Source organism: Hylobates moloch, unplaced genomic scaffold (genome assembly GCF_009828535.3).
Source record: "Hylobates moloch isolate HMO894 unplaced genomic scaffold, HMol_V3 SCAFFOLD_10, whole genome shotgun sequence".
In the NCBI taxonomy this organism is placed as follows: domain Eukaryota; kingdom Metazoa; phylum Chordata; class Mammalia; order Primates; family Hylobatidae; genus Hylobates; species Hylobates moloch.
This window is the reverse complement of record NW_026652285.1, coordinates 7,855,374-7,876,188: the sequence shown is the minus strand read 5'-3', so window position 1 is coordinate 7,876,188 and position 20,815 is coordinate 7,855,374. Positions and strand designations below refer to the sequence as shown.

The window sequence follows — 20,815 nt, the reverse complement described above, 5'->3', positions numbered from 1 at the left end:
AAATAAATACATGACTTATGCAGCAGTTTATTTACTTTTCAGGTTTGTTTTGGAACAGTACAATGCACTCTCCTGGCTAACCTGTGACCCTGCAATCCAGGACAGACGCTCATGTCTCCCAATTCATTTTGTGGTGCTGAATCAGTTATATAACTTTATTATGAATATGCTGTGATCTTCATTTGATGGAACTGTGCAAGAAAAGAACAAGGAAAAATGGATATTTCGCTGCAGGATTAAGTTACAATTATCTTCTCAGTGAAAGTCATTTGTGATGGGGTCTAATTCTTATTACTTCAACAAATATTGTTTTGACTTGGGGGGAGGGGCTGTAACCCTGCTATTTTTCATTGACTCTATTGAACTCTTTAGGATGATGACTGATCATACAAAACGTATTATAACATTTTTGTAGCAAAATTAACCTTTTTTTTTTCAGTCACAGTATTTGTGAAAAGTAATGAGCCATAGTACCCAGTCATGTTAAATGAATATTAAAAGCATGGAGAGGAAACATGAGGAACAATGAATTTCAACATATGGCTTCAGAACATGAAGATGTTCTTGTATTGGATTATAGTATCTAGTATTCAAAAATGCCTGCATCTCTTCTCTTATTTATTGTAAGTTTTTAAATGTATAAATTGTCTTATATTTCTTAACCTCTTTTATAAAAATTTTCCTAGAAGGTTTATACTGCCTTCTTGCTTTAAAGCAATTGGTCTAAAATATATGTAATCGTCTTAATTAAAAAGTTGCAGTAGGGTTGCTTTTAGAGTATTATTTTTTTGTAAGGGGGTGGGTGGGACAGTAAATTTGTATTGTCTCGATGTACAGTTTAACGGGGATAGAGGGGGAATAATGTCCATACCATTGTGTGTGGAGGATTTACAGCTAAGCTGTAGTTGCAGAGTACATGTACAGTAATGAAGTTCACTGTGTTTATAAATTGAAAAGGTACCAGGTCTTACAGCATTTTATATATCACATCTTTACAGAATAACATGATGGCAATATACAAGTGGTATTGTTAGGTGGTTTAACTTAGAATAAAATGAGAATTCTTCAGTTATATTTTGTACTATGGTTTAGGGCTATGACTAATATTTCAGGCCATTTCCGGTGAAAGAAACTTAGTTTTACAAGAAAAACCATTTGCTACTGAATGCTTAAACTAATTTTGGTGTTTAATGTTACATGCTTAAATTTTTTTCAGTTTTAACAGTGGCACATTTAGGCATGGGAATATTATTATGAAATTTATTTTCAGGATCTGCTATAAGGTTGAAATTTAGCCCAGCTCTAGGCATTTTACAAATTATTTTTCAAGCAGTCATTCTTGATTGTTTGACTTTTTTTTTAAATTAAAGATTGGGAATGTATGTGAGAGTATGCATATGTATGGGTGTGTGTGTGTGCGCGCAATCAAACTGTGGTGTAAATAGATTCTCAGTGAATTCTGGTATTCAGACTGTATTCCACTAGTGAAAGAACCATTTTCTAAACTTCCCTTGCCTTTTTTATTTATTTAATTTTCTTGGTTTGGAGATGTCAGTCCCAAACACCAGAGTCTGTACTTTTCTATAACACAGCTCAGATTAAGGTAGGGCATATGCCAAGGAGGTTCTCACCTCCCTAAAGAAGGGACTTGAATTTTAGGGACTTTAATTCACCCCTCCTTCAATACAACTTTCCCCCTTCTTGTTTGCACATGCCAAGATAACTGCTTTTATGCAGGCTGTACCCCCTTGAAAAATCCTTTCTACAGTGCTGCTCACAAAAGAGCCCAAGTTCACCTCCTACCTGCATTGCTGACTTGAATTCACAGTCGCCCAGTCTACCTAGCTTTCTTGGAAGCAGTCTAGCAAAATTTCTATTTGTACATTCACTAATTATCTACAAGGACAAAATCAGTTGTATTTACAAAACTCTACAGTTTTTTTTGTTTGTTTTAGTTTTTTTTTTACTGAAACTTCTTTCGTGAATACTCTATGCTTAGAATTAAATATCACTTTCTTATGAACAACATAACTTCTTCAGATTGTGTATATGAAAACATTAGCAAGTCTTGTTTTTTCTGTGAAGCAAACACAATTGGTGACAAAGGTTTTCAATCATTTCAAAATTATGCAGTTCTAATGGTCAGCATATTTTGATATTAAATTTAAAGATCACTTCTCTGCATTTGTTTTTAAATTATGCTAACACACCACACATTATATTGGTATGTTTTGTTCTGTACTTTCTTTAAAAAAAAAAAAAAAACTTGTCTGAGATTTGAAGGAAAATATGCTTATTTGGAATTCCCATAAAAAGAGTATCCCTTTTATACACTTAATAGTGACTTTACAAAATAAAAGTTATATTCTCAGTTGTTTAAAATCACTAACCTATGGTAACCACACCTCAGTTTGAAAGTAGATTTAAAATTATTCCCTGACAGGTTATTTAATATGGAGCCATAAGGAGGGAATCCAGTATACAATTATTTTTTATTTGGGAATCAGGGAATAGTTCCCAAATATACAGGATTTATTGATAAGATTTTTTTTCTTCCCTTCATATATCCATTCACACTCAATAGAAAGTTATTAACCATTAGAAAAGCTCAGTAGACTTATTTGAGAAATTAAGCCTTGTGCAGGATGATGGATTTGACTTACTAATGTACTGTCACAGACAAGTATGGATAGTTTTGTTTACATAGGTAAGCAAAATACTATACTTTATAGCAGTGGATTACCAACACCTTGACTTCTTTGTTACAGTGCTAACATCTTTTTTTTGTGCAGTTATCCATGATTATTAAGCAGGGTGGAAGTTCAGTATTTTGTCATTTAAAAAGATTAGTTATATAATGTCTGCTTCCAGCCGGTGAGAAACATCTAGCCATACCTTTCTTATGCAAGCCATTGAGTTATCAGGACTGTGAATTAACACTGTATGAATAAATTTCTGTACACCTTATTGTTTGGCCAGAAGGCCACCAAGTGTACTTATATGTAATCCTTAAATTTTAAAGTAGCTGTAATTTTTAAATATTTCTAAACTTTTCTTAAACCACTAAAATTAAGCTCTTACTACTTAGTCAACTATCCTCAGCTGTATTCGTACTCAATTGTCAGTATGGCACAGATTACTGTATTAAAATATTCTCCTTTCGTCTTCATATTTACCTTCTGAGGTAATTTTTTAACTTAATGTGTTACTACAAAGATTTGCAGATCTTTAATCAAGCACTATGTTAATACTGTAATATCAGAATACTATGTTGCATTATTTAAAATGTTCAAATTGAATAGATTAAAACGTTTTTAAATGCTATTGCATCATATAATTTGCTGTTCATCCACTATGGCATTGCATATCAATCAGTTAATACACTTAATGTTGCATGAGTGATATTTTGGTCTGGGTTTCCTCTTAAGATTTTAGTTTGTCTGAATTAAGGAAAAATGTTTTTAATATACATTCTTATTTTGTCCCACCCCTCCAAAAATGAGCTGGAAATCTTAACTTTTTGGGAGGGGGTTTTTGGTGTTTTAATGGGCCCAGAACTGTGGTTTAAATTTTTATGTATGTGTTTTCTTTTTTGTGGAGTATAAATTTAAAAACTGGATTTGGGACCTAAAATACTCCTCAGGTTGATGTATTCATGAAGTTTTAAAACAGCTTTAGTTTTCAAAGTAAACTGGATGTGTGGACCTTAAAGTTATTGAGTTTAAGCTACAAATTGTAACGTCATTACTGGACATGTCAGCATCAACCCTCTCAAAATAGCTTGGTCACTTTATGAAGGGGCGTTTTAAAGTTGTTCTTTAGCAGTGACATTTAACATGGTCCAATTGCTTTTCTTTTTAACGTGACAAAAAGAGAATAAGGAACAAACACTATTGCTGCCGAATGCCATAACACTGAGTTGTACAAATTGTGATTGAGGAAATGAAAAGGTTTATACTTTTTAAAAAAAAACAAAAACAAAAAACAAAACTTCAAATGGAATAAATTATTCATGAAGCCTTCATTGTTGTGTCTTATTCTGTTGAAAATATTTCCATGTTAAATTTGTGCAAAATTAGTAGCAATATTTTTGTGTCATTATAAGTGGAAAGGGACAGCCTAGAAACTGATTAATGGTCTTTTAATTTCTCTGAAGTATTTTATTTTAAAAAGGATTTTAATCACATACAAATGTACAGTATGTGGAATAATTGTATATTTACATACCTACCGATTCCTTGTAGGCTGGCCAGTTAGGTATTGTCTAGTCCAAACAAGCTACCTTCAAATATTTAAAGCTTAGCTGTATCCTATTTTTATTTGATCATAAGAATAATGTTCAGAAGTGAGTAATCCATCAAAAATAGCTCTGCCCATGTTCTGTAAGCACACATTTAAAATATTTTTGTCCAGACTTAAGCCAAGTAAGGACATACCTCAAAATTATTGTGATCATTTTGAAATAGTTTTTGCTGCAAAAATTTTTTAAATTACCCTTTAAAAGGAGTTGTATGTTTGAACTGCCTATCGTTGGTTATTTTCTGTCTGACAGATCTTTAATCAAGCACTATTATATTACCTCTGGTTTGTTTCTTTTTTTGTTGTTGTTACTATAGTCTTATGTATAGCAAAAAGCTGCAAATCAAGCTTTTTTTTTAAAGAGGGTATTCACTTGTAAAACTACACACATGGATATTTTTATTTTAAACTTCAAACTATATGAAAGTTTAGGAAACGGGAAAAAAAATCACATAATTCAGCTACAGCCACAATGGAGCACCAATATGTATTAGTACATTGATAATTTTGATACATTTGAAAATTTGGAATACCAAACAATCATAGCTCACTGCAGCCTTGAACTCCTGGGCTCAAGCAGTCGTCCTTGCCTCAGCCTCCTGAGTAGCTGGGACTTCAGGTGCATGCCAACACGCCTGGCTAGTTTTATTTTTTGTAGAGATGGGATCTCGCTATGTTGCCTGAGTCTCAAACTCCTGGCCTCAAGCCATCCTCTCACTTCGGCCTCCCAAAGCATTGAGATTACAGTCATGAGTTCCTGCCATACCTGGCTAAATCTAACCGTCTCGAGTGTATTCCTGAGGTGTCTATTCTGTTATTCTGCTTTTGCCAATATCTTCCTGTCTACTGTAGGGGAGTTATCAATCCTGGACTGAAGATTAAGAACCTCTACCCTTAGTGTACTATAGCTATAACCAGAAATTCTGCTTGAGATTAATAGAAATTGATACTGTTAGAGCTGGGTTTTGTTTTGTCTTTTCTTTCTAGAGCAACCCAACAGAGCTGTCAAGAATGACCTTCTGTAAAGGTTAAAGGCTAGGCTGGGCATGGTGGTTCACGCCTGTAATCCCAGCACTTTGGGAGGCTGAGGTGGGCGGATCACCTGAGGTTGGGAGTTGGAGACCATCCTGACCAATGGTGAAACCCACCTACTAAAAATACAAAAATTAGCCAGGCTGTGTTGGCATGTACCTGTAATCTCAGCTACTCGGGAGGCTGAGGCAGGAGAATCGCTTGAACCCAGGAGGCGAGGTTGCAGTGAGCTGCGATCATGCCACTGCACTCCAGCCTTGGTGACAGAGTGAGAAGATACTGTCTCAAAAAAAAAAAAAAAAAAAAAAAATTTAAAGGCTGATGCTTTAAAGACTTCCTTATTTTGCTCCTACCTACTATAGAGAAAAAAAATCAAAGTGATAAATTTAAATCATGCCACGTATCCAAGCCATATAATGTCTTACAGACTTGCATTCAGAATGTGTGAGTTTAAGTCTTGGTTTTGTCATTTTCTTTTTGTTTGGAGCATATCTTACCAGTAAAACCAACAATTATCTTCAACAAAAGCTACTTGGTCCCTAGAGAACAACCACTTGTCCCTTGTCACTGTGCATGACACTACCATCTATCCTGTTGTGCAAACCATAAACTCTTCCTTGTAACCATTCATCAAAAACTATCAGTCTTGTGTACTATCAAATATGTTCATTTCTATTTCTGCTGTCCTGATCTTAGTCTCAATTAGCATTATCCATTGCTGTATAACATTAGATAAAACTGCCTTATCTGAGTGGACCATTGCAGTAGACAGGTACTCCCATCTGATCTCTACACTCACTGTGGTCCTTGGTAGCTGAAAACCTTTAGTAGCTGCTTCTTGCTCTAAAGATGAATACAGTCTCAAAATTGGCCTCTCTGTTTTCCTCCTTGCTTTTTAGTCATTTGAGTTCCTTGAAAGCCCCATGGGTATTTTTTTGCCTTAAACCTCCGTCTGATTTCCACATACACCCTTGCTTCAGATCAGGCTCCCTTGTTACACACTCTTATTGTAATACTCTAGATGGAGCCTTTGTAGTTTTTTTTTTTTTTTTTCTTTTTGAGACAGTCTCACTCTGTTGCCCAGGCTGGAGTGCAGTGGTGCGATCTCTGCTCACTGCAACCTCCGCCTCCCGGGTTCAAGCAGTTATCCTGCTTCAGCCTCCCTAGTAGCTGGGACTAGGCACACGGTGCCACACCCAGCTAACTTTTTGTATTTTAGTAGAGATGGGGTTTGGCCATGTTGGCCAGGCTGGTCTTGAACTCCTGCCCTCAGGTGATCTGCCCGCCTCAGCCTAAGTGCTGGGATTACAGGCGTGAGCCACCTGTGCTTGGCCTGTAGTGTTTTTCATAGTTTACAATTGTATGATTTTTATTTTATTTATTTTTGAGACAATTTCACTCGTCGCCCAGGCTGGAGTGCAATGGCACGATCTTGGCTCACTGCAACCTCCACCTCCCGAGTTCAAGCAATTCTCCTGGCTCAGCCTCCCTGAGTAGCTGTGATTACAGGCGCCTGTCACCACTCCCTGCTAATTTTTTTGTATTTTTAGTAGAGACGGGGTTTCACCATGTTGGCCAGACTGGTCCCAAACTTCTGATCTCAGATGATCCACCTGCCTCAGCCTCCCAAAGTGCTGGGATTACAGGCGTGAGCCACCACACTCGGCCAATTGTATGATTATTTATCTTCACCAGACAACTCTATGAGGGCAGAAATTAGATCTATTTTGCTCATCATTGTATCTCCAGAGTCCAACACAACGCCCAGCATTGGAGTAAGGTATTTAAATATTTAAAAAAATTTTTTTGAGAGACAGGGTCTCCCTCTGTCACCCAGGCTGGGGTGCAGTGGCACCCTCATGGTTCACTCTAACCTCAGCCTCCTGGGCTCAAGCAGTCAGAACTACAGGTATGTGTGGTAGCAGGAGATGGAGGTCTCGCCATGTTGCCCAGGCTGGTCTTGGACTCCTGGCCTCAAGCAGTCCTCCCATCTTGGCCTCCCAAGGTGCTGGGATTACAGGTGTGAGCCACTGTGCCTGGCCAACTTGAATATTTTTGAATTGAGTTTTTGTGATAAAACACCTCAAACTACAGAACTTTGCTGAAGTGTGTTTTGCAGATACTTCTAATGAAGTTACAAAATTCTAACTACTTTGGACTCGTTTTAACATTAGAAGTAGTTTAGGATTGGGCCGGGCGCGGTGGCTCATTCTTGTAATCCCAGCACTTTGGGAGGCCGAGGCGGGTGGATCACGAGGTCAGGAGATCGAGAACACGGTGAAACCCCGTCTCTACTAAAAAATACAAAAAAATTAGCCGGGCGTGGTGGCGGGCGCCTGTAGTCCCAGCTACTCGGAGAGGCTGAGGCAGGAGAATGGCGTGAACCCAGGAGGCGGAGCTTGCAGTGAGCCGAGATTGCGCCACTGCGCTCCAGCCTGGGCGACAGAGCGAGACTCCGTCTCAAAAAAAAAAAGTAGTTTAGGATCATTGGATTAGGATTCCTCAGTTCTTAGGTTTGCCACATTTGTGAACTCGGGCAAAACACTTAACCTCTTGAAGTCACAAGTTGTTCATTTGTAAATGAACATGATAACTATATCTTTCTAATCAGCTTTGTGAACCTCAAAGGAAATTGCAAAAATTTTGAAAATTATAAAATACTAGCTGAGTGTGGTGGTGCACACCTGTAGCCCCAGTTACTCGGGGAGGCTGAGGTGGGAGCATCACTCGAGCCTAGAAAGTCGAGGGTGTACTGAGCCATGATCGTGCAACTGCACTCCAGCCTGGGCGATGGAGTGAGACCCTGTCTCAAAAAAAATTTATAAAAGTGTGAGAGATGATTGTTTAATACTTATGCTCTCTAGAAGAGCCAAATTCAGAATAAACTAAGGTTTACAAGAGAATGTCTACTTGGAAATATGTGAACATAGTAGGTGGATAATTAAATGTAACAAAAAGGACTTTTAAATATATTCCAGTAAGAGTAAGAATGGGTAAGATACAAAAAGTATTTAGACTTGACTGGACTCAGTGGCTCATGCCTGTAATCCCAGCAATTTGGGAGGCCAAGGCGGGAGGATCACTTGAGGTCAGGAGTTCAAGACCAGCCTGGCCGACACGGTGAAACCCCGACTCTACTAAAAATACAAAAACATTTAGCCGGGCATGGTGGCAGGCACCTGTAGTCCCAGCTATTCAGGAAGCTATGACAAGGGAATCGCTTGTACCCAGGAGCTGGAGGTTGCAGTGAGCCAAGATTGAGCCACTGCACTCCAGCCTGGGCGACAGACCGAGACTCAAAAAAAAAAATTATTTAGATCTATTCAGATTTACCTCCTTTCTGCTGGGCGCGGCGGCTCACGCTTGTAATCCCAGCACTTTGGGAGGCCGAGACGGGCGGATCACGAGGTCAGGAGATCAAGACCACGGTGAAACCCGTCTCTACTAGAAATACTTTTATTTTGACAGTATTGATAAACTAATTATGAGATTGAACATTCAGCAGGTTATTTAGTAAAATTCCATGGTATCTTTTTTTTTTAACTTTTAGGTTTAGAGGTACATGTGAAGGTTTGTTATATAAGTAAACTTGTGTCATGGGGGTTTGTTGTACAGATTATTTCATCACCCAGGTATTAAACCTAGTTTCCAATAGTTACTTTTTCTTCTCCCTACCCTCCTTCCACCCCCACCCTCCACCCTCAAGTAGACCCTATTGTCTGTTGTTCCCTTCTTTGTGTCCATGAGCTCTCATCATTCAGCTGCCACTTTTAAGTGAGAACACGTGGTATTTGGTGTTCTGTTCCTGCATTAGCTTACTAAGGATAACAGCCTCCAGCTCCATCCACGTTCCTGCAGAAGACATGATCTCATTCTTTTTTATGGCTGCACAGTATTCCATGGTATATATGTACACATTTTCTTTACCCAATCTGTCATTGGTGGGCATTTAGATTAATTCTATGTCTTTGCTACTGTGAATTGTGCTGCAATGAACATTCACGTGCGTGTGTCTTTATGGTAGAATGGTTTATATTCCTCTGGATATATAACCAGTAATGGCATTGATGGGTCAAATGGTTTTTTGAGCTCTTTGAGGAATTGCCACACTACTTTTCACATTGTTGAACTAATTTATACTTCTACCAACAGTGTGTGTTGCCTTTTCTCTGCAACCTTGCCAGCATCTGTTCTTCTTTGGCATTAAAAAAAAAAAATTGCAACCGGGCACGGTGGCTCATGCCTCTAATCCCAGCACTTTGGGAAGCCAAGGCGGGTGGGTCACTGGGAGTTCGAGACCAGCCTGGCCAACATGGTGAAACCCTGTCTTTACTAAAGATACAAAAAAAATTGGCCGGGCATGGTAGCGAGCGCCTGTAATCCCAGCTACTCAGGAGGCTGAGGCAGAAGAATTGCTTGAAACTGGGAGGTGGAGGTTGCAGCGAGCAGAGATTGTGCCACTGCACTCCAGCCTGGGCGACAGAGCGAGACTCCATCTCAAAAAAAAAAAAAAAAAAGGCCGGGCGCGGTGGCTCACGCCTGGACTCCCAGCACTTTGGGAGGCCGAGGCGGGCGGATCACGAGGTCAGAAGATCGAGACCATCCTGGCCAACATGGTGAAACCCCGTCTCTACTAAAAATACAAAAAATTAGCCGGGCGTGGTGCAGGCGCCTGTAGTCCCAGCTACTCAGGAGGCTGAGGCAGGAGAATGGCATGAACCCGGGAGGCGGAGCTTGCAGTGAGCCGAGATCGCGCCACTGCACTCCAGCCTGGGCGACAGAGCGAGACTCCGTCTCAAAAAAAACAATTTGATAATCTTCTTTGTATGGTTCTAATTGTAGTATATGTGCTGCCAAAGCGAGCACTATTTTTTTGACTTTTTAAAAATACTCATTCTGACTGGTGTGAGATATCTCACTGTGGTTTTGATTTGCATTTCTCTAATGCTCAGAGATATTTACCTGTTTTTCATGTGCTTCTGGGCCGCCTGTATGTCTTCTTTCGAAAAGCGGCTGTTTATGTTCTTTGCCCACTTTTTTTTTTGAGACGGAGTCTCACTCTGTCACCCAGGGTGGAGTGCAGTGGCGTGATCTTGGCTCACTGCAACCTCCGCCTCCCGGGTTCAAGCAATTCTCCTGCCTCAACCTCCTGAGTAGCTGGGATTACAGGCCTCGCCACCATGCTATTTTTTTTTTTTTTTTTGTATTTTTAGTAGAGACGGGGTTTCACCATGTTGGCCAGGCTTGTGTCAAACTGCTGACCTTGTGATCCGCCTGCCTTGACCTCCCAAAGTGCTGGGGTTACAGGTGTGAGCCACAGTGCCCGGCCTCTTTGCCCACTTTTTAATGGGGCTGTCTTTTTCTTTGGTGGAGTTTCACTCTTGTTGCCCAGGCTGGAGTGCAATGGCACAATCTTGGCTCACCACAACCTCCCCCTCCCGGGTTCAAGCGATTTTCCTGCCTCAGTCTCCTGAGTAGCTGGAATTACAGGCATGCGCCACTATACCCAGCTAATTTTGTATTTTTAGTAGAGACAGGATTTCTCCATGTTGGTCAGGCTGGTCTTGAACTCTAGACCTCAGGTGATCCGCCCGCCTTGGCCTCCCAAAGTGCTGGGATTACAGCCATGAGCCACCGTGCCTGGCCGGGGCTGTCTTTCTCTTCTACATTTTTTTTAAGTTTCTTATAGATGCCGGATGTTACCCATTTGTCAGAAGTCACAGAAGACACAAATGGAAAAACATCCCATGCTGATGGATAGGAAGAATCAATATCATTAAAATAGCCATACTTTCCAAAGCAATTTACAGATTCAGTGCTATTCCTATCAAACTACCAATGACATTCTTCACAGAACTAGAAAAAGCTATTGTAAAATTTGTATAGAACCAAAAAAGCGCCTGAATAGCTGAGGTAATCCTAAGCAAAAAGAACAAAGCTGGAGGCATCATGTTACCCGACTTCGAACTATGCTACGGGGCTACAGTAACCAAAATAGCATGGTACTGGTACAAAGACAGCCATATAGACCAATGGAACAGAACAGAGAGCCCAGAAAAAAGGGCACACATCTACAACCATCTGATCTTTAACAAAGCTGACAAAAATAAGCAATGGGGAAAAGACTCCCTATTCAATAAATGGTGCTGGGATAATTGGGTAGTCCTATGCAGAAGATTGAAGCTGGACCCATTCCTTACACCATATAAAAAATCAGCTCAAGGTGGATTAAAGACTTAAATGTAAACCCCAAAATTGTAAAAATCCTGGAACGCAACCTAGGCAATACCATTCTGGACGTAGGAACACCGAAACCAATTGTAACAAAAGCAAAAATTGACAAATGGGATCTAATTAAACTTAAGAGCTTCTGCACAGCAAAAGAAACTACCAACAGAGTAAACAGGCAACCTGCAGAACGGGAGAATATTTGCAAACTAGGCATTATGGTATCTTTATGCATATGAATCATTAATTCAACAAAGCAATGTTAAGTGTCGTACTGTGCCTTCGGCAAGGAACTAAAATATGGTCCCTGCTCTCAAAATACTTTCTTTTTTTTTTTTTTCTTTTGAGACGGAGTCTCGCTCTGTCGCCCAGGCTGGAGCGCAGTGGCGCGATCTCAGCTCACTGCAAGCTCCGCCTCCCAGGTTCATGCCATTCTCCTGCCTCAGCCTCCTGAGTAGCTGGGACTACAGGCGCCCGCCACCTCGCCCAGCTAATTTTTTGTATTTTTAGTAGAGACGGGGTTTCACCGTGTTAGCCAGGATGGTCTTGATCTCCTGACCTTGTTATCCACCCATCTCGGCCTCCCAAAGTGCTAGGATTACAGGTGTGAACCACCGCGCCCGGCCCTCTCAAAATACTTTCTAGTGGGAAAGACAGAGAAGTTCTAACAATTACAATATAATGTGTTAAGTAGTATAGCTGAAAGAAGCACAAGGTGCCTTGAGAGCATAGAATAGGGATACCTGATTAGTGAAAGGGTAGGTGGTTTGTCAGGGAAAGGTCTCTTAGCAAGGGAACACTGGAGGTGAGACTTAAAGGACACTTAGGAGTTTGCATTAAGAAAGAGAATGAAAAGCGTTCTAGACAGGAGCAACTGTGATGAGAAGGTCCAAGAATATCGAGAAAGATTTGAGACATAAGCAGTTCGAACTGACTAAAATGATACCATGGTGGGATATGGCAGGAGTCCAAGCTAGAGTTTTTAAGTCAGACCATAAAAATCTGTTTTTGGGTCAGGCGCAGTGGCTCACGCCTGTAATCTCAGCACTTTGGGAGGCTAAGGTGGGCAAATCACCTGAGGTCAAGAGTTCGAGACCAGCCTGGCCAACATGGTGAAACCCCATCTCTACTGAAAATACCCCCAAAAATTTAGCCAGGCGTGGTGGTGGGTGCCTGTTATCCCAGCTACGCAGGAGGCTGAGGCAGGAGAATCGCTTGCGTGAGTGATTATGCCATGATCAAGCCTGGGTGACAGAGAGATCCATCTCAAAAAAATCTGTCTTAGGGCTTGGCACAGTGGCTCACACCTGTAATCTCAGCACTTTGGGAGGCCAAGCCATGCAGATCACTTGAGGTCAGGAGACTGAGACCAGCCCGGCCAACATGGTGAAACCCCGTTTCTACTAAAAATACAAAAACATTTAGTTGGGCATGGTGGCGGGCACCTGTAATCCCAGCTACTCGGGAGGTTGAGGCAGGAGAATTGCTTGAACCCGGGAGGTGGAGGTTGCAGTGAGCCAAGATTGAGCCACTGCCCTCCATCCTGGGTGACAGAGCGAGACTCTGTCTCAAAAAAATATAATCAATCGATCTGTCTTTTTAGTTCCATCCTAAGGAAATTGAACTTTATCCCAAAGCAGAGTAGTGTTTTAGTAGTTGGGCTGATTTATAAAACAGTCTCATACTTGAGCCTTGATTGGTGGAGCTATGTCAACCTGGAGGGATGTCTCTAATGCTGAACTGGAAGTCTTGGCTGGACCCAATTCTATTCAACGTTTTATCCGTAATATTAATGAAGATATGATCTGCTAAGCTAAAACAGATAGCCAGTGTAAAAGAGTCAAAGATCTTGACAGGCTGGAACATGAAAGAATATATATATTTTTTGAGATGGAGTCTCACTCTGTTGCCCAGGCTATAGTGCAGTGGCACAATCTCAGCTCAATGCAAACTCCGCCTCCCGGGTTCAAGTGATTCTCCTGCCTCAGCCTCCCAAGCAGCTGGGACTACAGGCGCACGCCACCACACCCAACTAATTTTTGTATTTTTAGTAGAGATAGGGTTTCATCATATTGGCCAGGCTGGTCTAGAACTCCTGACCTTGTGATCCACCCGCCTCGGCCTCCCAAAGTGCTGGGATTACAGGCATGAGCCATCATGCCCTCCTGAAAGACATCTTACGAGATAAAATAGTCACACTATAAAGAGCATCATGTTGAGCAAAATGGAGCTAGATGTCTTCTGAGATCCTTGTGCTGCTGGAATTCTATGACTTTCTAAAGGACATTGGTCCTCACCTTTGTATAGCTAGGTCTTCCAACTGCTGGAAGCTCAATTACTCTGCAACCTACATTAAGCAACTAGTATACATGAAACATAATAGATATTCTAATGTGTTTTTCTGTTTTTCTCTTTTTTTCATTACTCTGTTTCTCTCTTCCTCCAGTCTGATTGAAAAATAAAGTAGAAGAATAAAAGTAAGCTAGTCAAGCCAGGTGCAGTGGCTTGCACCTGTAATCCTAGCACTTTGGTGGACTGAGGGGGGACGGATGGCTTGAGTCCAGGAGTTCAAGACCAGCCTGGTCACATAATGAAACCCTGTCTCTACAAAAAAAATAGAAAAATTAGCCAGCTGCGGTGATGCACGACCATAGTCTCAGTTACTTGGGAGGCTGAAGTGGGAGGATCACCTGAGCCCAGGAGGTTGAGGCTGTAGTAAGCCAAGATCGCGCAACTGCACTGCCGCTGTTTTCTTGAGAACTTGTTTCGAAAAGAAAAAAAAGAGAGGCTGGGTTTGGGGACTCATGCCTGAAATCCCAGCACTTTGGGAGGCTCCAAGGTGGGTGGATCAGCTGAGGTCAGGAGTTCAAGACCAGCCTGGCCAACATGGTGAAATCCTGTCTCTACTAAAAATACAAAAAATTAGCCGGGCATTGTGGCAGGCGCCTGTAATCCCAGCTACTCAGCAGGCTGAGGCAGGAGAATTGCTTGACCTTGGGAGGCGGAGGTTGCAGTGAGCCAAGATCACACCACTGCACTCCAGCCTGGGTGACACAGCGAGACTCTGTCTCAAAAAAAAAAAAAAAAAAGTTAGCCAAGTTTAGTGGTGCACACCTATTGTCCTAGCTACTCAGGAGGCTGAGGTGGGAGGATGGCTTCAGCTTGGGAGGCAGAGGTTGCAGTGAGCCGAGATCGTGCCACTGCACTCCAGCTTGGGCAACAGAACGAGACTCTGTCTCAAAAAAAAAAAAAAAGTTTTATTGGCAAACATTACAACGTTTCAATGATTATAAAGATTTTTGCTAAATTAATACAAGGGGGAGAGACTAGAGTCTAGGATGACTTTTAGGTTTCCGGCTTGAGCAACTCAAGGTCAAGTTGGTGAACTGGAAGAGAAGGAGGGGGGCCTTGGAGGAAGTGTCAGCACTCATTATGTGACACTGCAGCCACCTCATTCAGTAATTTTCTGTTTCTCCATAGATCAAGATGGAGATACTGAATCTGCATGTTGTTTCTCCATTAGTGAACAGAGGATCATAATTAGAGTTGGAAAGGATCTTTAAAATCACTTAGTTCATACCCACATCTTCCTCTTATTCATCCCTCAAACCAATGTTTGCATTGCCTTCACGCTTTTCCTGTGAAATGATCATCCATGGAAATGAAATTGCTTACCCTCTCTCAATTTCCACAATTGCAAAAGGCGAATAATATTACCTACCTCACAAGATTGAATCAAATAATATATATAAAGCATTTATTATAGTGCCTAGTAAGTGTTCAATAAATAAATCCCAAATATTAGCTTAAAAATGCCAGGACAGTACAGTGTGCAACCCATTAATAGAGTGTGAAATCAGTTTTACTGTGCAGTGTGACCAGCAGTTTTTTAAAGAGAAGTAGAAACATGTAGTGTGTGTGTTATTATACAAAATATTTGTTTCCATGTAAATGTGGGTTTATATGTTATATATTTATATGTTTATATAGCATATAAATTTATACACTTACACTTATTTTTGTATGTGGATATATACATATGTTTGTTCTGGGTCACAATGTGAAATGTATTACTGTGGGTCAGGTGGAAAAATTTTGAGAAGCACTGCAACACACAATTCTTTTCTTCCTTTGCTGATCTATGTTGAAAGTCATATATATATATATATATATTTTTTGAGATGGAGTCTGGCTCTGCGCCCAGGCTGGAGTGCAGTGGCACGATCTCTGCTCACTGAAACATCTGCTTCCCAGGTTCAAGTGATTTTCCTGTCTCAGCCTCCCAAGTAGCTGGGACTACAGGTGCCCATCACCACGCTGGGGTAATTTTTATATTTTTTGTAGAGTTGGGGTTTAGTCATGTTGGTCAGGCTGGTCTCGAACTCCTGACCTCAGGTGATCCGCCCGCCTCGGCTTCCCAAAGCGCTGGGATTACAGGCGTGAGCCACCATGCCCGGCTCTGACTTTATTTTTAAAGAGGCTATAAAGTACTATATCTTTGTAAAATATTTATATTTCCAGCTCCTAGCACAATATCTGCTAAATAGAAGATGCCAAATAAACGTTGATCGAACTAGGAACAAGAAATAGTATGAAGACACATAGACTAACGGTTCTTCATATATAGACTAATGGTTCTTTTCTGAGTGATCAGACTTCCTTTGATAAGTTGTTGAAAGTTTTGGACCCTCTTCCCAGAAGAAGTGCCGAGCACTCAGTTCTGAATGGATTCCAGAGAATTCCTGAATCCCCGTGCATTGCCTCTCTAAGGTTCTATGGGTCCCCCAAGTTAAGAACCTGAAAGGAAGGTGTTTAACTTCTGACAGCGGACGTGTGAGGTCAAGAGCGGAAGAAAGTTTGGGGTTAGATCACTTTTAAAATTCTCCTACAAATCCTGGGATTCTAGAATTTTGGTTCTGGGAAGGCACAGGCAGAGATTTAAAGAGTACAGTTTGGTACCACTAATGTCAAAGAATAGTGGGAACAATTTTAACATACGTTATGCCATTTGAATGCCATGGCAATCCTGTGATGATGAAATTTAAGTTCTGAGGGGCTCAGTGGCTTGTCTAAAAGGAAGGAGCTGGTAAGCTCTGGAAAACAGAGCCTACCAGAATCACATTTCTAAATTTTTGGCGAGGAAGTAGGGGAGCGCAAATAGAGCGGAGAAAGGGGCGGGGCCGCGCACGCGCACAGTTGCATTGGCGCCGACGTCTCTGCCTTTCCTCTCGCAGCCACCCTTCCTCTCAGACCAGTACGGTGGCCGACGGGAGTCAGACGCTGGGGATGAATGAAGGTGCTGGGTGCAGGTTGAAAAAGTCTCCCGCTTTTCCGTTCCTGCAGTCCCGGTTCTGCCTTTGTGTGGTGCCCCCATCCTCCCCACTTTGTATCGACAACCCGGTTGGTCCCGGCGTCTGAGTTCTTAGTGCCCGAGTCGACTCGAGGCACAACTAGGGTTTGGGGTTCCGGATTATCGCCTAGGCCCAACTTCGGACCGCGCTCTCGATTTCTGCCGCGTCCCGCCTCTAGGACGCGGAGTCCGTGTGGGGTTCCGTGAGGCTGGAGGGTAGATCTTAAGGTATGAAGCGTCCGCTTCTCTGGCCTCAGCGCGTTCCTAGGTCCGTGTCGGAGCCTGGCCAGACTTTGCTCAGCCTGAGAGACTTGTCGGTTCTAGTTGCGCCCGGGGCGAGACGGAGGAGCACACAGGTCTTGGCTCCTCTGCTCCAGTCAGCCCGCCCCTCTGTTAAAAGAGCAGCCCCTCCCTGAAAGCAAAGCAGTTTTTACCCACGACTTTTACCCACGCTGCTGCTAGTCGGTCGGCCTTGAGAGGGGACTGCTTTGGCTGCCTGCTCACTGCCTTTTTGTTTCTTTACTTTTTGTGCCTTGGATGATTCCTGGAGACAGAAAAGTGCGTTAATGAGACGCGTCTTTCTCTCTCACATAGCACCCATACATCTGCTTTTTACCCGGTAACACAGGAGACATAGGATAGTGTTGTGGCCTCCGGAGCGTTGAATCTGGCATTGCTTCTGCCCAATGATTTGCTAGTTTTTCCACCGACTCATGGAGGGTGAGAAAGAGAAGCCCAATAGTTCTTGATGTATATCGGGGTAGGCATGTGAAACTATCGGGGTATGAAAGAAAGCACTTACCTATGACTGTTCATTTACTTTTGTTTACATTTTGTGGAGCTCATATGACTGATAACAGTGGAGAAAGTCTTGGACTGGGATTTTAGCAGATGAGGATTCAGCCTTGGATTGTGCCTCTAACGAGTAATACTGCTTTGGGCGTGTTACTTCATCTCTCTGGGCTTCATATTCCTTCTTTGTAAAATATGAGTATTAGAGCAGAAGATTCCTGAGGCTGGAAGAGACATTAATATACTCTGTTTTCTTTCCCATTTTCCAGGTGACAGTATAAACCTAGGGAGACAGAGAAGCCTCGTCTTGATTGTGCCAGGAACATTGCCAACATAGGCACCTATTAAAGATACACCACATTTTTCAGGGTTTTTAGAAAGTTGGGTGTTCATACATGTGGAAGTTAAACTCCTACTTTCATTTGTATTTTTACCATTAGGATCAACAAACAGTAATAATGACTGAATGTACAAGTCTTCAGTTTGTCAGCCCTTTTGCCTTTGAGGCAATGCAGAAGGTGGATGTTGTTCGCCTGGCATCTTTAAGTGATCCAGAATTAAGACTTCTCCTGCCCTGCTTAGTACGGATGGCACTTTGTGCACCTGCTGACCAGAGCCAAAGCTGGGCTCAGGATAAGAAACTCATCCTTCGCCTTCTTTCTGGAGTGGAAGCTGTCAACTCCATTGTTGCATTGTTGTCCGTGGACTTTCATGCTTTAGAACAAGATGCCAGCAAAGAACAGCAGCTTAGGTAATGTTATGTTATATTACATGTGGATTTGGATTTGACAAAGAATAGGGAATCAGATATTTTTCAGAGCTCTCCAGAAAAGAGAATGAGAATCTAAATTCTGGAAAGCATTTTACTTAGGTCTTTTCTATTTATAGTTACAATTCCAGAATCTTTTGACTTCCATGTTATAAAATGTTATCTAGAGAAATTTGGCAATGTGCTGTTGTATGTGGGCTAAACTCATTAGGCCAATTACTTTCAGTGGGAAGTAGGTAGGGTAACTTCCCCTAAATTAGAGGGATTTATTGGAATCACTTGGGAGGCCTTTTTTTTTTTTTTCTTTTTTGAGACAGAGTTTCGCTCTTGTTGCCCAGGCTGGAGTGCAATGGCGTGATCTTGGCTCACTGCAACCTCAGCCTCCCGGGTTCAAGCGATCCTCCTGCCTCAGCCTCCCGAGTAGCTGGGATTACAGGCACCTGCCACCATGCCCGGCTAATTTTTTGTATTTTTAGTAGAGACGGGGTTTCATCATGTTGGCCAGGCTGGTCTCGAACTCCTGACCTCAGGTAATCCACCTGCCTTGGCCTCCCAAAGTGCTGGGATTACAAGTGTGAGCCACTGGGCCCAGCCTCTTGGGAGGCTTTTAAAGCTTAGATATTCCCAAAGATTCTGGGCAGATCTATGTCCTTCCCTGCCCATTGTGAATCTAGTAGCAAGCCACCATTAGTGGAAGTGAGTGTTAATTGTCAGTTGTGGTAGAGTATTTATTTATTTATCTATTTTTATTTTTATTTTTTTTAGACCAAGTCTTACCCTGTTGCCCAGGCTGGAGTGCGGTGGTGTGATCTCAGCTCACTGCAACCTCCACCTCCTGGGTTCAAGTGATTTTTCTGTCTCAGTCTCCCGAGTAGCTGGGACTACAGGCACGCGCCACCATGCCTGGCTTTTTTGTATTATTAGTGGAGACAAGGTTTCACCATATTGGCCAGGCTGGTCTCGAACTCCCAACCTTGTGATCCTCCCGGCTCGGCCTCCCAAAGTACTGGGATTACCGGCGTGAGCCACCATGCCCGGCCTATGTGGTGGAGTATTTATTATATGTAGGATGTGAATCCCTGAAATACATAGGCAAACTAAGTAGCATTTCAGAAGTAACAGAACATTTTAGAACACTTTATACATCCTTTTGTAGCTTATTTCAATAAAAGATAATTTTTATGCAATTATTTCCATATCAGTGTTCTCATAATTGTGTTACGTGTTTGTACTTCATTAGGCATAAACTTGGAGGAGGCAGTGGAGAGAGCATCCTGGTATCACAGCTTCAGCATGGACTGACGTTAGAGTTTGAACACAGTGATTCACCTCGTCGATTGCGTCTTGTGCTTAGTGAACTGTTGGCAATTATGAACAAGGTGCATTTCTTTTAACCACAGCTCAAAGTGTGCATGATTTGATGTCTATGTATAGGGAGGTAGACAGAAAAAGAGACAAGAAGTCAGGCAGGTTGAATTCTCTACTCTTATTTTGTTCTTTTTTTTTGGAGACGGAGTTTCATTCTTATTGCCCAGGCTGGAATGTAGTGACGTGATCTCGGCTCACTGTAATCTCTGCCTCCCAGATTCAAGCAGTTCTCCTGCCTCACCTTCCTGAATAGCTGGGATTACAGGTGCCTGCCACCACGCCCGGCTAATTTTTTGTATTTTTAGTAGAGATGGGGTTTCACCATGTTGACCAGGCCGGCCAGGCTGGTCTCGAACTCCTGAACTCAGGTGATCCACCAGCCTCAGCCTCCCAAAATGTTGGGATTACAGGCATGGGTCACCGTGCCCGGCCTTCTCTACTTTTTTTTTTTTTTTGAGAAAGAGTCTCGCTCTTTCGCCCAGGCCGGAGTGCAGTGGCGCTATCTTGGCTCACTGCAAGCTCCACCTCCCAGGTTCACGCCATTCTCCTGCCTCAACCTCCCGAGTAGCTGGGACTACAGGCGCCTGCAACCACGCCCGGCTAATTTTTTGTATTTTTAGTAGAGACGGGGTTTCACCGTGTTAGCCAGGATGGTCTCGATCTCCTGACCTCGTGATCCACCTGCCTCGGCCTCCCAAAGTGCTGGGATTACAGGTGTGAGCCACCACACCCAGCCCTCTACTTTTATTTCTATATATTTGTTTTCCTTTCAAAGCCTGAAAGGATATTATAAGTCTGCCTTAAAGGCCTTCTCTAATTATCATTTTCTCTCATTTGTTCTGCATTTTCTATCAGAGGGATTTTTTTCCTTATGGAATCCATACACAGTGGCTTCTTGACATTTAGAAAGGGATTTATCTCAAGGCTTGTACAGATTATCAAATTTATTAGCGGATAATACCTTTATGGGATAAAAT

At 42.1% G+C, this 20,815-nt stretch overlaps 2 protein-coding genes across 7 annotated transcripts in view; both read left to right on the top strand.

Moving 5' to 3' along the window:
• Positions 1–4,024, top strand: part of MED13 (mediator complex subunit 13) — a 128,489-nt gene extending 124,465 nt beyond the window's left edge. For both annotated transcript variants that reach the window (XM_032162887.2, XM_032162888.2), the window contains one exon: positions 43–4,024. In XM_032162887.2, coding sequence (XP_032018778.1) covers positions 43–175 — 133 coding nt within the window. In that variant the 3' untranslated portion in view covers positions 176–4,024. The remainder of the gene's footprint in view (positions 1–42) is intronic.
• Positions 514–20,815, top strand: part of INTS2 (integrator complex subunit 2) — a 79,541-nt gene continuing 59,239 nt past the window's right edge. Inside the window, exons 1-3 of one of the 5 annotated variants that reach the window (XM_058445812.1) lie at positions 514–623; positions 18,142–18,452; positions 19,711–19,849. In XM_058445812.1, the coding sequence (XP_058301795.1) occupies positions 597–623; positions 18,142–18,452; positions 19,711–19,849 (477 nt within the window). In that variant the 5' untranslated portion in view covers positions 514–596. Of the gene's footprint in view, positions 624–16,804; positions 17,138–17,970; positions 18,453–19,710; positions 19,850–20,815 lie in introns of those variants that run through there. The other 4 variants (XM_032162882.2, XM_032162883.2, XM_032162884.2 and 1 more) reach the window with 4 other exon arrangements.